Here is a 16,558-nt window from a genome sequence, read left to right as displayed (position 1 = left end):
AATTTCCCGTCCCCTCATCCTGCCCTGAAAGGTACAGCACGAGTTCTAGCATCAACTACATCTGGTGTGCTGTGTTCTAGCAGAGGTGGGTGATCATGATCTTAGCATTAATAATCAAAGAAGATTCATTTGGGGTTAGATGTTGGACTTCTCAGTAGTAAATCCATTCATTCAGTCAACAAATATTTATAGGCAAATGGAGTATACAGTAGTGAGCAAAATGGACAAAATTCCCTGCTTTCACAGAACTTATACTCTGGCTGGAAGAGACAGTCAATTTAAAAAGCACAGTCAATGAAATGGCATATTTGAAGGGGATAAGTGTAGTGAGTGAGAAAAAACAAACAGTAAAATGGTACAGGGAGCGCTAGAGGTGGGGTGGGGAAGGACGTATGACTTCTTAGGGCACAATTAGCAGGAAAGGACATGGCAAGAAAGTGACATTGGAGCAAAGACTGAAGAAAGTAGGCTGTAAATATTATGGAGAAGTGGGAAAAGTATGTTTTAGTCAGAAAGAATGGCAAGTGCAAAGGTCCTGAGGTAGAAGTGTGTCTGGAGTATTCAAAGAATAGTAAAGAGACCATGGTAGCTGGAGAAGAGGGAGTGAGGAGTAAAGGGGTAGGAGAGAGGTCAAAGTAACTAGTAGCCTCATGAATGGAGTCTCAGGTCATTGTGAGGACTTGAATTTCAGACTGAACGAGTTGAAAAATCACTGGATCAAAGAAGTTACACAATCTGACTTCTGTTTCTAAAGGACCACTTTAGCTACTGGATTTAGAGCAGACTACAGGGGGACAAGGGTAAATGCAGAGAGACCTGGTAAGAGTCTACTGCAATAAAGTAGAAGCTGTGCTGGAAGTGAGAAGTGGTCAGATTCTGGTCATACTTTGAGAGTTTAGTCAGCAGGATTTACTCATGAATTGGATATGGATGGGGTGTGAGCGAAAGAGTACAGTCCAAGGCTGACTTCCAAGGTATTTGGCTTGAGCAACTGGGAGGATGGCATTGTCACTTACTGAGATGAAGCTGATGGAGGGTAGGCCACGTTTCAGGGGGAAGGTTAGGAGTTTGCTCATGAGCACAGTAAGCCTGAGACAGCTATTCAAATAGAGATGTTCAGTATTGAGTTTGAGGTTCTAGATCTTAGAACATGTATCCCTGAACCTAGAATTCAGTGTAATCTGGAGAAGTACCATGAGCCTGGAATTCAGCATAAGCTGGAAAAATAAGTGAGACTGGATGAGAGTACCAAAACTCAAAGAGGAAATAAACAGCCCAAATATTTAACCCTGGGACACTTCAGTGAGATGAGAGAAATTAAAGAGGAATCAATAAAAGAGATGGAGAAGGAGCCGCAAGTGTCTGGGTAGTCGAGTGAAGAAATGAGGAGGGAATGATGAACTCTGTCAGATGCTCCCGATAGTTAAGGAAGATGAGTTGCATGAGGCCTCTGGTTTGCTTGACACAAGCTGTTTCAGCTGAGCAGTGAGTTTAAGAGGAGGGGGACAGTGGAACTGGAAGACAGAGATACAGGCAGAGAAGAGTGACCGCTCTTGAAGCAGAGAATACAGGTGCTTGCTGGAAGGGGAAGTGGAGTTAAGAGATTTTCTTTTTAAGATGTGAGAAATAACAGTATGCTTGTATATTCATGGGGATGATTAAAAAAACTGATGATATGAGATAGAGAATTAGGAATGGCTGGAGTCCCTTCTTTGAGTCATGAGAGGGAATGAAGCCTAGTTTAAAGTGGAAAGTTAACTTTACAAGGGAGCATGGACTGCTCAACTTCAGCAATGGGAGAGAAGGTGAAGCATGTCCTTGAAGAATACAACCAGGCTCAGAAAAACTAAGCTATCTGGACAGATTTCTAGGAAAGGTGGCTGAACTGGTAGCACACTGCTCAGTTTTCAGTAATCTTTACTTGGTATGAATTAAATTGGCATGTAACCACAAACCACCATCCGATATAATGGAGTTGACTGATTCCAGAATCAGGCCTATCAACCAGAAAAGACTGACTATCCCATTTGAAATACATGACGACCACTACTAAGCATTCCACAAACATTCAGAATTTCATTTAAAAGACAACAACCATCACACTCAGTAACTTTGGAGTCTGCAGCCTTATATGGTCACAACACTAGGAGTTATTAAAAGTAAATGCTGGTTAAAAATGTTCATAATTATTTACAAATGATCAAGATGGGGAAATTGGAGTTTAAGGTAAGTTAGAACTGTCACTTAACTATAAAAATATTGTTGGAAGGGAAAATAAGTGACTTTTCTTAGATCCATTTCAGTACCTCGTGGTAAACCTTCTCTCAATATCAATAATACATGGAGGAAAAACTGGCCTCGAAATACATGACCTGACCATCAAGAGAAGCAGAAAGGAGGCTAGTGTCTATCGAATGTCTTCTACCCACTACAGAGCGTGCCACATGCTTTATAATATTTCCACTGTTTAACCTCTAAAAAGCAGGCATTCATATTCCCTAGGATTGGCCAGATCACTTTCTTGGTTTTTGGCTCACCACATCAGACTCTAAAACAAGAACAAAATATTTTAATCTTTTTGAATCATAAGCACACTTGGGAAGTAGATGGAAGTTATGGATCCTCTCACTGGAAAAGTTCACCTACATGCAAAACCTTGCATATGATTTCTAGGGGTGCAAATCCTGTGAAGTCCACCCATGTACCATCCAGAGTCCAAGGATCCCATATTAAGGACCGCTCATCTAGAGGACATCAAGTCACTCACTGTTTTTCATAGAATTCCAATTCTTTCCAGTCTAGTTATGTAAGTAGTGAACATGGGTAGTCATGGCTTGGTGTGGTCTGATAAATGGATCATGATCTCTGATAGTGCCTTTACATATCTACAAATCATTTAAAACTTGGATCCATCTAGTCATTTCTGTGATCTGACGGAAAATCACAATGATCTTCTACCATCTTTCTCTGTGATACGCTGTCATGCATCCCTCTTAATTTCCTTGGGTCAGGACTAAATGCTGTACTGGGTGGGGGAACTTTCCAAGAGTTTAATGTCATGTTTAAAATCATTTGGCATATTTTACAGTTTCCTTTGCTAAATCACTGAGTGATTATAAGATTTGACTCTTCTAGGGTACTAGGAATTCAATTTTATCTCTGATGGTCCCTAACCCAAGAGTTCTTTCTTCTTATAGCTAATATTTAAATAGTACTTGTTATGTATCAGGGATTATTCTACTGTTTAATGAACATATAGGAATAGCTTATTTAATCCTCATAAGAATCCTATGATATAGATAATACTATCATCTTCATTGTTGTCGTCATCACCGTCATCATCATCACCATCATTACCATTACCATTATCATCATCATCACCTTCATCATCACCACCATCTCTCTTTTAGAAATTAAGAAATGAAGGCACTGAGATTCAGGTAACTAGGTCACAGAGCTGGTAAGTGGCAAAGTCAGGGTTGAAACTCAAGTGGTCTAGCTCCAAAGTCCATGCTTTTAACTACCACAATAGATTGTCTTTTAATATCTTGAAGAAAAAATGGAAGGATAGGGCCTTTAAAAATTAGCTTATGTTTAAAAGAAAAATGTTCTTTTAACAAAAAACAAAACAAAAAAACCAACCCTGCTTTCAACCCTTGCTTCACTGCATAAAGAGTGTTTTATGCTCTGTGAATTTCTGCTTTGTAGGTCTTGTTGACATGAAACAGTTAAAAGAGCTCTGATGATTTCTAGGGATGGCCACATTTCATTTACTCTTAATTCTTTGTGAATTCATTAAAACACATTAGTAAAAAGTAGTTAAGGTTCATATGAAACAAGAAGAAAATATTGATTGATGATTGAGTCATTCAACAAACAATACCAGTCTTGTATATGATGGGTATTGTTTTGGGATGAATGTTTGTGTCCCCCCAAATTCATAGTATTGAAACCTAACCCCTAATGTGATGGTCTTAGGAGGCAGGGCCTCTGGGAGGTGATTAGGTCATGAGGGTTGGATTAGTTTTATGTTTAGAGCTTTATCCTAGCACTTACTACAATTTTTAATCAGGTATTTTGTGTTCATTATTTAATGCCTGTCAGTCCCACTAGGACCATAAACTCTGAGAGTAAGGATCATCTGTTCACCTCCATGTGTTCAACACTTAATACAAAGTCTGGCACAGAGTAGGTGCTCAAAAAATTTTGGACAAATAAATGAACGATAAATGCCTTAGGAGAAAGAAAAATGATATGAGATAGGAGTTTACAGAAGGAAGTAAAAGACGGATTTCTGGAGGAGATGACATTTGAATTATACTTAAAAAAAAAAAGTAGCATTTGACCACTGGAAATTAGAGTGGCTGCAGAATCAGTAGATTAAAACCAGGGATGACAGCCTTCACAGGATATAGAGAACAGAGGTGAGGGGCATATATGAGAATAGGGGTTAATTCATTCCATTATTTTGGGCTTGAGCATGTCCGAAGGGGAAAAGGAAATAACGTGGAGATGTTGGGTTGGAGTCTGGTGGAGAGTTGAGTATGGACATGTCCAATATGAGATCCCAGAAATTAAAGTAAAGATGGGGGATGTTGATTTTTCAAATTTGATCTGTCATTAACAGCATGGCTTTTGTGTAGGCCATTTAATCACCTTATTTTTTTAAATTCATAACATGGGATTACTGGACTTGTTTTTTATTGCTTAACTAGATTTTATAAAAATTGATATTTAGTCTTATGGAATTTTTTGAGACTGATAAAGCTGTGCTGAAGTGTATATTGCTTGTTTTTCTATAGATTATTATCATATACATTCTGGGATTCCACTTTTATACATTTTGTGTAGCGACAAAAATTACATTTATAAAGGGGCTTTTTAAAGGGTAACCTAACCTTATCTTTCCCGGGCTTTATAAATGACTTATATTCAATAATGTCTCTCACCTTGCTCAGAGTCTCCAGTAAATTCCCCAGCAGCAACTGAATATCCTGTGTTAAAGAAAAGAAAAACCAATCATGCTTGAAGGCTTTACAAATGAGCTATGTCTAGAAAAATGAAAGAATTACCATAGTACTGCTTTGCTCAGAAATCTCGACAAATATTGCAACATAAAAGTTTAGGGTTCTGTAGAGGGAAAAATTAGTGAAGCCAATTTCTGTACTAAATCCTGAATGCATAATAGATCTGCTTCTTCTGAGAATGGCAGCACAATCAGATTCTGAGGGATGCTTCATAATCCACCTTAAAGTGTAAATGGTGGCCACTGCATTTTAAGGTTGTTAATTCATCAGGATCAGACACGATACTCTGAAAGGTATCTTTTGTGCTCAGGTTTGGCTATTTCTGATCATCAAGAAGGTCTCCTTCCTAATTTCTTTAAGGATGGTTTTCCACAAATTTCACTTACCTCTAAAGTGAGGTGAGGTGAAAAATATAACTACATTTTGCTTAATTTATTAAGCAATCAAAATGCCAATAGGATACCAAAAGTGGGAAGCAACAGAGGTACAATGACATGGTTTGCATGTAATACATTTTGACAATATTCTAGCAACTGTTTAAAGGTCTTTTGTTGTTGCTCTAAAAACTGGAAAGGACCACTAGCATGTTGCCCCTACAGTGTTGGGCAGCCCCACTAATTTATACTATCTACAATTGGCAAAATATTTTATGCGCAAGACACTATGATGGTTAGTGTTTGATTGCATAACTGCATACTACCACCTAAATTGAAACACAAAAGTAACCATCAAAATCCCCCACTAAATAAGATATTGACTTTGGGGCTGAGGCCAATGTTTTATTGTGTGAAGGAAGTATCCACCTAGTCTAATTTATTGAAATTTTTAAAATAAAAAAAATGGTTGTTGAATTTGAAGAAAGATTCTGTTATGGAACCTAGAAAATAGGCTGAACCTAAAGAAAAGACATAATATGGCTCAGCAAAAGAAAGTCCATTCTAAGCTAATAAGGAAAGAAAATTTGCATAAGTTGCAGAATAATATCAGATAAGTGAGGAATAAAATTTGCATCTACATTTAATATGTTTGCCTTTTGAGAAACAACAAATGTGTTGAGCAATGATTCTCACCAAGGTAACTATCATCATAGGAAGCTGGAGCCACGTCTGTCTGTTTTTCTCGAGCCAATTTCCTTAGAATATCCTTGAATGAGTAATTTGCAATGATATCTGCAATACTGGCAGTGATCACCTGACCTGTGTTCAAACAAATTAATACATTAGCTGAATGAATGCAAGAGACAGGCCCTGTGAATAACATATACTCTCCTGAAAATAATCATGGAATTGCTTGCATTTTTGATGATGAATTTTCCCACATGCCAAATTGCAAGGTAAAACTGGCTACAGCTGGATAGAACTTTCCATTCTGACAGAAGAACCAAAGATGAACTACATAATTTTATCTGTCTTCCCAATGCCTTCACAATACATACTCCCTCCATCTCCAAATGAGAAAAATATCTGTGTAAAGACACCTGTTGGCAAAATTTATGAATTAAATTTTTAATCTGGAACATCGTGACTAGAAGAAACATCATCTAATTTTGAGATCATCTAACCAAAGCATAACTTCTTATAAGTGGGGAAACTGAGGCCCAGAGAGCATGAGTGCTTTCTCTCCGGTCATGTGGTTTCACTTTTAAGATATTTGGCATTACAACCAAGGTCTCCTTTGGCATTCTAAGAAGACATTTTGTGTTCTCACAAAATACAGATTAAATCTAAAACACTTAATAGATTATGAAATCTATCAGTTATGTTAAGGGAGGGAATTACATAACATTTGAGCTCTTTATTTTTTTATGCTAAAATGTATACGGAGAGCATAAAATTATGACAATGGGAGGCTGTGAGGTCCAGTGAGATCCAGAATCTTAGCAAAAAAAAAAAAAAAAAAGGAATCCATGGCTGCCAACAATGATATGGTAAGAACTTTGGCTAATATCTCCCAAATAAAGTCACTATTAAAAGTCTTGAAATATGATCATATTGGGGTGGTCAAATATCCAAAAGATGGCCAGCAATTTTCCACCACAATTTCCATGCATTCCTATATTTATAATGGACATCTAAGGGACAAGTGTGATCTCATGCTTCTTGTGAGAAAATTGGAGAAATGACTTCAAGAAACTAACATTTAATATTAATTTTAGTTTTAAAGCCAAATTATTCTTTGGGAATTTACTGATAATTCACACAATCTTTCTGTTTGAAGTCCAAAAGGAATAAAACTATCAAATCTGGCCATAAATATTTCCCAGTGACTGTGCCTGAAATGATTGTGAACAATGTCTACAAAATTTGCCAATTTTCTCTGGTTTAAAGCTAAATACCCCCTTCCCACCTCCCCCTCACACACTGCCTTTGTTTTCTTTAGCTGCTTCAATAAACATTATAATCTTAAGCCTAAATAAAATTTTACGTTACCTATCACAGACAATGCTTCTAAATCTCCTTGGTATGGCTACTTTTCAGCAAATTATCACTGTCCGACATTTTAACTTAAGGAAAGAATGATCTAATCCAGTGAATTAGATTATCTAGTCAAGTGAACTAGAAGAAGTCTTTTTAAACACACATAATTTTTACTTTATAACCATCTGCTACATAAAATATAGTTTTTCAATTTGCAAAATAATTTTTAAGACTGAAATGTTAATTATTTGATGTTCATAATTGTACATGTATGAATTAAGCTTAATAGTAATTTCACATACAATTTTATCATAAACCCATCTCCCAGATCTCTTCCATTGGCTTTTAAAAAAACATTTGTAGTTTTTTATTATTTTATTTTTTATTTTAATTCCCGTATAGTTGAGATGCAGTGTTATATTAGTTTCAGGCATACAATACAGTGATTCAGTAATTCTATTCATTACTCAGTGCTTGTCAAAATAAGTGTACTCTTAATCCCCTTCATATATTTCACTCATCCCCTGTTCCCCATTCTCCCCTCTGGTAACCATCAGTTTGTTCTCTATAGTTAAGAGTCTGTGTTTTGGTTTTTCTCTTTTTTAAATTTGTTCATTTGTTTTGTTTCTTAAATTACACATATGAGTGAAATCATGGAATTTGTCTTTCTCTTACTGACTTATTTCACTTAGTAATAAACCCTCTGGATCCATCCATGCAGTTGCAAATGGCAAGATTTCATTCTTTTTTATGGCTGAGTAATATTCCATCATTGTTTCTATACCACTTCTTCTTTATCCATTCATCTATTGATGGACAGCTGGACTGCTTCCATAATTAGGCTATTGTAAAGAATGCTGAAATAAACATAGGGGTGCATATATCTTTTTGATTTAGTGTTTTTGTATTCTTTGGGTTAATATCCAGTAGTGAAATTATGGGGTCATATGGTAATTCTATTTTTTAATTTTCAGAGGAAGCCTCCACAGTGGCTGCACCAGTTTGCATGGTGGGAACCAACAGTGCACAAGGGTTCCTTTTTCTCCACGTCCTTGCCAACATTTGTTGTTTCTTGTGTTTTGATTTTAGCCATTCTGATAGGTGTGAGGTGATATCTCATTGTGGTTTTGATTTGCATTTCCCTGATGATTAGTGACACTGAGCATCTTTTCATGTGTCTGTTGGCCACCTGTTTGTCTTCTTTGGAGAAACGTCTGTTCAAGTTTTCTGACCATTTTTAATTAGATTATTTATTTTTTGGTATTGAGTTGTAGAAGTTCTTTATATATTTTGGATACTAATTTTTTATTGGGTATATCATTTGCAAATATCTTCTCCCATTCAGTAGGTTGTTTTTCAGTTTTGTTGATTGCTTCCTTTGCTGTGCAGAAGATTTTTATTTTGAAATAATCCCAGTAGTTTATTTTTGCTTTTGTTTCCCTTGCCTCAGGAGACATACCTAGAAAATGTTGCTAAGGCTGATGTCAGAGAAATGACTGCCTATGCTCTCTTCTAGGATTTTTATGGTTTCTGGTCTCACATTTAGGTCTGTGATCCATTTTGAGTTTATTTTTGTGTATGGTGTCAGAAAGTGCTCCGATTTCATTCTTTGGCATGTAATCGTTCAGTTTTCTCAATATCATTTGTTGAAGAGACTGACTTTTTCTCATTGGATATTCTTACCTCCTTTGTTGAACATTAATTGAGTATACAACCATGGGTTTATTTCTGGGCTCTCTATTCTGTTCCATTGGCCTATGTGTCTATTTTTGTGCCAGTACCATACTGTTTTGATTTCTATTAGCTTTGTAGTATAACTTGAAATCTGGAATTGTGATACCTCCACTTTGCTTTTCTCTTTGAAGATTGCTTTGGCTAACCAGGGTCTTTTGTGGTTCTGTACAAATTTTAGAATTATTTGTCCTAGTTCTGTGAATAAATCCTGTTGATATGCTATTTTTGCCATTTTAATTACTTATGTGTATTTATGTGCACCTCCTTCGATTGATTTTATTGGGGACTCCCTGTACCTCCTGGATCTGTATTTATGTTTCCTTCCCCAGATTTGGAAGGTTTTCAGCTATTATTTCTTCAAATAAATTTTCTGCCCCCTTTTCTCTCTTCTTCTGGGATCCCTATAATGTGAAAATCACTATGCTTGATGGTATTACTGAATTCCTTAAGTCTTTTCATTTTGCATTATTTTTTTCCCTCACCTGTTCAGCTTGGTTGCTTTCCATTACTTTATCCTCCAGGTCACTGATCTGTTCTTCTGCTTCCTCTAGTCTATTATTTATTTCATCTCATGTATTTTTAATGTCATTTATTGAGTTCTTCATCTCTGATTGGTTCTTTTTTATGTTTTCTATCTTTTTGATAAGGGTCATTGATGTCCTCCACTCTTTTCTCAAGTTCCATGAGTATCTTTATGATTACTACTTTAAATTCTCTATTGGGCATATTATTTATCTCCATTTTGCTTAGATCATTTGCTGTGATTTTTGTCCGATTCTTTCATTTGGGACATAATCCTCCGTCTCCTTATTTTGTCCAACTCTCTGTGTCCGTTTCTGTGTATTAGGAAAGTCAGCTACATCTCCTGCTCTTGAAAGTAGTGGCCTTATGAAGAAGAGGTCCTCTACAGTGTGGTGTCACCAGTTCATGAGAACCTGGCACTTCAAAGTGTCTCCTATGTGTGTTGTATGTGCCCTGCTGCTGTGGCTGAGCTACTTTTTCTTCAGTCCAGGCATCTGCAGTGGCTCTCTTTGCCTGTTGTGGGTAGGGTTTGGTCCCTGTGCTGTTAGCGGTCCAGTCTGGGGCTGCCTTGAGCTTGAGTTGAGTCAGACCAGGCATTTGCCAGAGATGCAGTATCACTGAACTTTCCCCATGTTGTTGCCTGAGAAACTTTCATTGGTGGGCAGGTCCTGCACTCAGAACCACTGACTGTCCCCAGCCCACTGCTGGGCCACAGTATGACAGGTGTGTGTGGTTATCTTTCCCTCTCCTCAGGCCAGGAGTCACTGTGGAGTAGTGCTGGCCCATGTCAGGTCTGTTTGCACACTACCAGACTTGTTGCACCACTTTATTTTTTGTTTATTTTTGTTTTATTTTTATTATGTTATATTAATCACCACACAGTACATCATTAGTTTTTGATGCAGTGTTCCATGATTCATTGTGTGTGTATAACACCACTTTAGATGTCTTCTGGCCAAGAGTGTTAAAGGGGTGGATCCTCAAAGTGCATAGGGGCAGGAGGCAAGGTGTCAGCAAGTTTTTTGCTGATCTATGGGAGGGGACCTGCAGCAACTGGGACTAAAGCTGGTCTGACTGGAGGGGGACAGATCGACTGAAGTGCAAATGGTGTTAGCAAGTTAGGTAGTAAGTATTGGCAATGCCATGCTGGTTCCTGCAGATGGCATGTTTATGCTGGGGTTTTAAGTCCCACTGGTTATACGAACTTGTGAATGTCAGCCCCTCTGGTTTTCAAAACCAATGTAATAGGGATTCATCATCCCCCTGAGGGATCCCTGACATGATAGTCTATTTCTCTCCCTTCTCTGTGCCTGCAGTGTCCCTCCCTCCCAAGGACAGCCCCAGGGGTCTGGTTAGCTCCCTACCACATCTTTACCTTTCCTACCCTCTTCAATATGACGTCTTCTCTACATTCAGTTGTGGAGTTTGTTCTGCCAGTCTTGGGGTTGTTTTCTGGGCTATTTACACTGATGTGAGTGTTATCTAGTTGTATCTGGGGGACAAGGTGAGCTTAGGGTCCTCCTAATCCACCATCTTTCCCAGACTCCCAATATTTGTACTCTTCCATTGGCTTTTAAATATGATCAGGTGTCTTCCATTTTAAAAGAAAAACTTCACTCAACTATTCATCTCTTTCATAGTCTACTCTATCTTTATCCTAAACTTTACAGCCAAAATTCAGCGAATATTCTCTGTCATCTCTATGTAGGCATCCCATCCACATGCATGGCTTTAATTGTCACCAAGATGCAAGTGATGGAAGTTTGTATTTTAGCCTAGATATCTTCTCTGAGCTAAAGCCCATACATCTAAACACTTATGTGAAGAACCTTGAATATCTCAAACATTTTCATATTCAACATAACCAAGAGCAAACTCATAATATTCCCTCTACAATACACTCCAAACCTGTTCTCTTCCAGGGTTCCCCATCTCAGTGGGTGAGACCCACCTATAACCATGCAGTTGCAAAAGTCAGAAACATATGCTTGGCATCCTCCCTTCCCTCACCCACACATATCAACCCATTAGATAAGCTGTTTATTTCCCCCCCAAATCATCTCTCAAATTTCTCCCCCTTTTCAATCTGTACTATTACCACTCTAAGAAGCAAGCATCTTCATCTGAACCTTATAGCTAGTTTACCTTATAAACTTATAACTAACTTATCACTTTATGACTGGTTTGCTGATACTTCACTTTGGCCAACCTCCAATCCAGTTTCCATATAACAACCAGAGTGATCTTTTCACCCCAAAACACAGATCTGATCATAGCATCTCATGCTTAAAACTCTCCAATGGTTTCTCATTATTCTCAAGACAAGCAACAATTAATTACTGTAGCTAAGGCCATCTATTTAAACTCCTGCAATCCACCAGGGACTTCTTATTGTTTTCAGGAAAAGAAAAATCTGCTTACCTTGGCCTGCAAGCCATGGCCAGGGGGGCTGCTCCACATCACACAGCAGCTCCTCCCCATCTCCTGACTCTGGTCACCCTGGCTTCCCTCTCTCTCACCTGACTGCTCAGCTTCAGGTCATAGAACCTTTCCATAAAGTCCCTTCTCTCTTTGCTAGTTCCCTCCTAGCAAAGTTCAGATCTCAGCTCAGGGTTGCTTGCTTCCAAGTTAGTTGACATTAGGGAAGTTGCTGGCCTATGTAACACCTTTTTAAGAATTAGAAGGCATCACCCCGTCTGGGCAGATGCTGTCCCACATCTAGTTCAGGGCTCCCTAAGCAGAGCACAGGTTGTATTTCAGTCCCCTGTTCGCCAGTGTTCACAGGACAAAACAGCTGCAAGAAACACCCTCGGAGAAGCCTCCTATACTCTCATGGCTCCATCATGACATGCCTTTCCTTCACAGCGAGTACCACGTGAGGACTGTCTCAGGTACTTGGGTGAGTGTTGGATTAATGCCTGCATCTTCCCCCAGGTATTAACATTGTGAGGGTAGGAACAATGTCTGTCTTTACTCATCACTGTATCCCCAGCATCTAGCAGCACAATGCCTGGCGTAGCCTCAATAAACACGTGGTGAATAAATGAATTAAGTTGCAACAGTATTTTAAAATATCATTTATATAACAATATACAATGGGAAATGATAGCTCAATTATTTGGGAAACCATGAACATGGATATAAAATGAATGTAATAAAAGGTCAATGTTTGATTGTTACTTGTGCTTCACCTTCTTGTTACTAACAACAAATGGGCATTTCTTCTCTGCTAATGGAACGTACCTTGCCAATAAAAACTTCCCGGTCCTCCTACTATGAGGTCTCCATTCTACAAAACAGAAACAGCAACAATTGGAAAAACCAAACAAAACAGATTTTTTTTAAAGGTGATAAATCATTGTTAATAAGCATTGCTCTCACAATTTGTTATACATAAAAAAGCAATTTTTAAATGAGGCCCTTCTATCAGAGGCATGCAGCTCATTTTAATTCTTTTTCTTGCTTTCCACTATTTAGTGTGTTAGCATAGTAAATAATTTTCATTTGACTCAATTAGCTAAGTTGAATTCTTTCCCTTGAGGATATATAAATTCAGTTCTTTGGCACTGCCTCAGGTAAGCAAAATATATACAAGTTTAATGCTGTGTAATTTAGCAGACATTATCTTTTGAGCCTTGGCAACAAAAAGAAAATTTGGTTTCTATTTATCTCAAGGCCACAGTAATGCCTATTTTTTCCATACATCTGCAACCACCTCCCTCTCCCCTTCTCAGGAGAGAAAGCAAAAACTCCAGACTAGCAAATATAAATTTTTCTTGCTCCTTACAACCCCACCTTCCAACCTCTGCATCCTTAACTTTCAGTGGAAAAAAAAGGACAATGATTAAAAAAAAAAGGCAATGAATTTTGTAGACTGAAGAATTTTTTCTATACTATTTTCAAAACCATGAAATCTTTGTACCCTCTTACTAGGCATCTCTGTTTTTAATTTTGTGAAAGGATGTGTGAATTTTAACACTAATGTTAAATCTCATCAGTGAATTATAGCTAAGAGATAAAGCAATTCACTGATTCTTGTGATTTTTTTGGAAGCACATTTTTCCCACTGAGTTTTTGAGATTTTTTATTTAAAATGACTATCACAAGAGATGGGAAGAAAGACTGTTGCTTTTTATCATATGTATTTCTGTGCTATTTTAAGAGTTTGTCATCTTCATAGATTCATAAAAATAAAGAGCAAACAAAAACATTTGAAGAAGTTGCCAAAACAGACTAGATATATACCTAAAGATTCTTTTGGTGGTTGTGGTTTATGGGGTTGGGGATGTGAGTGAGACAGAGGGCAAGAGGGCAAAAAAAAAAAAAAAAAAAAAAACAGCTAATACAAATATTAGAAGCTACAAGACCAAAGGAATTCACCTTATAAAAATCCAGACTAAATCCTGCTTGGCAGTAACCCTGGCCTTCTGGATCAGCATTACCTAGAGGGATCAAAATGTAGAAATGTTATAACATCATCATTCCCAAGGTATATTTTAATAACCAATTCAGGATATTCTGTTATTTTCTCTATATACTTCTAAGTTTAAAATAACCAATATGTGTTTTATATTTTTTTAAATTCATTCTGAGTAAGTTATGACATATATTTCAATTTATTTTCTTGTCCTAAATATCATCATGATTCTCTAGTAAGATTGTTAGGAATAACGTCCCTTGGAGCTATCATACTGGGTTTTACAACTCATGTTTGTTTGAAGAAATAAACTCTCCTTCTTTCAGCCATGTTCTGCATTCTCCATGTGGCAGTAATGTGTTTCTGAGCTGCCTGAGTGTTCTATGCGAAGCCATATGTGTCATTCCTAAAGAAATCCCTTGAGCAAGAGAGAGGTAAACAAGGTCACCTGGGCAGATGCTTTCTGCTGAGGGCACCAACAAGGATTCCAATTTTAATGATTGCCAAGAGGAAGTTAATTTAAAATTGTTCTATTATCATTAGTTAGGTACATTTGGAAATTGCATTTATGGTCACAATGAACCACACGGGCACACTGGAATAAAACAGTGTTTGCAAAAGAGAAAGCTCTCTAGTAATGGCTTATTTTGTATTCTATCCAATGTAATTCACTAACTGAATGTCCAATAGGTCCTTACCATACCGTTTTTAAAATTATGGGTAGGTCAACCTGTGGATTCCCAGGGGATTGTTATAAAAAGTTTCTAGGACATCAGGATCAGGAATTTACTACTGTCTACAGCTTCTTCTTCTTTTTTTTTAGATTTTATTTATTATTTGGCACAGAGGGGAGAGAGAGAGAGACTGATTGATCATGAGCAGGGGGTAAATGTAGGGGGAGAAGCAGACTCCCCACTGAGCAGGGAGCCTGATGCCAAGCTTTATCCGAGGACCCTGGGACCATGACCTGAGCTGAAGGTAGACGCTTAACCCACTGAACCACCCAGGCACCCCCCGTCTACAGCTTCTAAAGTGCTTAGCATAAAATCAAAACGTAGTTCAGTGCGGGGCATCTCAATCATTATGTAGTTTGATATGAACATGCAAATAATTACTCCTTTTTTTTTTTTATCAAGGATATTCCTCAATGGAAACTAAGAAAAGAGAGCAGGAAAGGAATTGGACATTATCATAGGAAAAATATATAGACTAGGTATGCCTGTTCCAGAAGCTTTTTGATAGATCTAGCCTTTCTAGCTTTTTCTAGAATGTCTTCTGTTTTTTCTTTCCTTTGGTTAATCCTTAGCTAATTTTAGCATTGTCATCATCCATTTCTCTCCAGATGCTCCCTGTATATTTTAATACACTGTTCTATCGTGTATACTGTATTTTTTTACAATAATACCTGTTTTTAATTCAAATGTCCATTAATGCCTTGTGGGGTTCTTTTTTAAAGCTAAGAGTTTTTTTCCCCAGCTTTATTCAGGTATACTTAATATATAAAAAATGCATATTTTAATATATGCATTTTGATGAGTTTGGACATAGGCATACACCCATGAAACCATCACCAAAATCAAAGTAATAAGGATTTCTATCACCTACAAAAAAATTCTTGTGTCCCCTTGTTTGTTTGTTTTCTTGTGGTAAAAACACTTAACATAAGATTTAACCTCTGCAATTTTAAGTGTACAACATCTTACGCTATATTTTTATGAAATTTCTTCCTTATTTTAAGTTGTATTTTGTGGTTTGTAGTTCTGAATGCTATAAAATTCCCTAAAGGTTCATGTGTATAACCTCCAATGTCTGGGTACCAGTTTTCTGGAAGTTCATGTGTGTAAATATTTCTATATGAATACCTGATATATGATTATGTAAACATATATGTGTAGTCTTGCATATATTTAGAAGTATATTTTTCTAATGTACAAACCTCTTCAGAAATCCTTTTTTTAAAGCCAAGTCTTTCTTTCATTTTTAATATTATAAATTATTCAAAAAGGAAGAAATATGACTGTTCTTTGAAATTATTTTGTTTCAAAACAGGAAACTGAAAAACTTAAGAGAAAATACTAATTTTTTATGAAACTCATTGAGAAAATAACCAACTTCAAATGTTTATTTGAAGCAGTGGTTATAAGAAAATGTGAGGTTATTTTTTCTCTTAGAGTTATAGTTCATAGAGCTAAAGGAATCTATCTTCCTGAACTTCAGAGCGTCTGTAAATTTTAAAATTATGTCCCAGAATGAACTCAAGAATCCAGGGAATTATGCTGATTGGAAGACCATATGTAAATAATCCTCACCTGAATTATGAATGATCATAAGAGCTCTAGGCATGTCATGAATATGAAAGAGCAGATTAGTTCCCATACTGCTAAATGTATCAGTGGGGTATGTTTGTGATAGGGAATTAGCATGAGAGAGTTCTTTAAATT

General features: G+C 37.1%; 1 protein-coding gene across 2 annotated transcripts in view; it reads right to left on the bottom strand.

Moving 5' to 3' along the window:
- Positions 1-16,558, bottom strand: part of ITGA8 (integrin subunit alpha 8) — a 191,783-nt gene that overhangs the window by 138,702 nt on the left and 36,523 nt on the right. The window contains exons 5-8 of one of the 2 annotated variants that reach the window (XM_028114140.1): positions 14,081-14,142; positions 12,944-12,989; positions 6,098-6,223; positions 4,950-4,994 (exon numbers count right to left, since the gene is read on the bottom strand). In XM_028114140.1, the coding sequence (XP_027969941.1) occupies positions 4,950-4,994; positions 6,098-6,223; positions 12,944-12,989; positions 14,081-14,142 (279 nt within the window). The remainder of the gene's footprint in view (positions 1-4,949; positions 4,995-6,097; positions 6,224-12,943; positions 12,990-14,080; positions 14,143-16,558) is intronic. The other variant, XM_028114141.1, reaches the window with a different exon arrangement.

The sequence above is a fragment of the Eumetopias jubatus genome, unplaced genomic scaffold (genome assembly GCF_037043125.1).
Source record: "Eumetopias jubatus isolate StellerSeaLion01/CBP00866 unplaced genomic scaffold, mEumJub1_p1.0 scaffold_8, whole genome shotgun sequence".
NCBI classification, from domain to species: domain Eukaryota; kingdom Metazoa; phylum Chordata; class Mammalia; order Carnivora; family Otariidae; genus Eumetopias; species Eumetopias jubatus.
The sequence above is the reverse complement of the archived record's forward strand: the minus strand, read 5'-3'. Positions and strand labels throughout refer to the sequence as shown.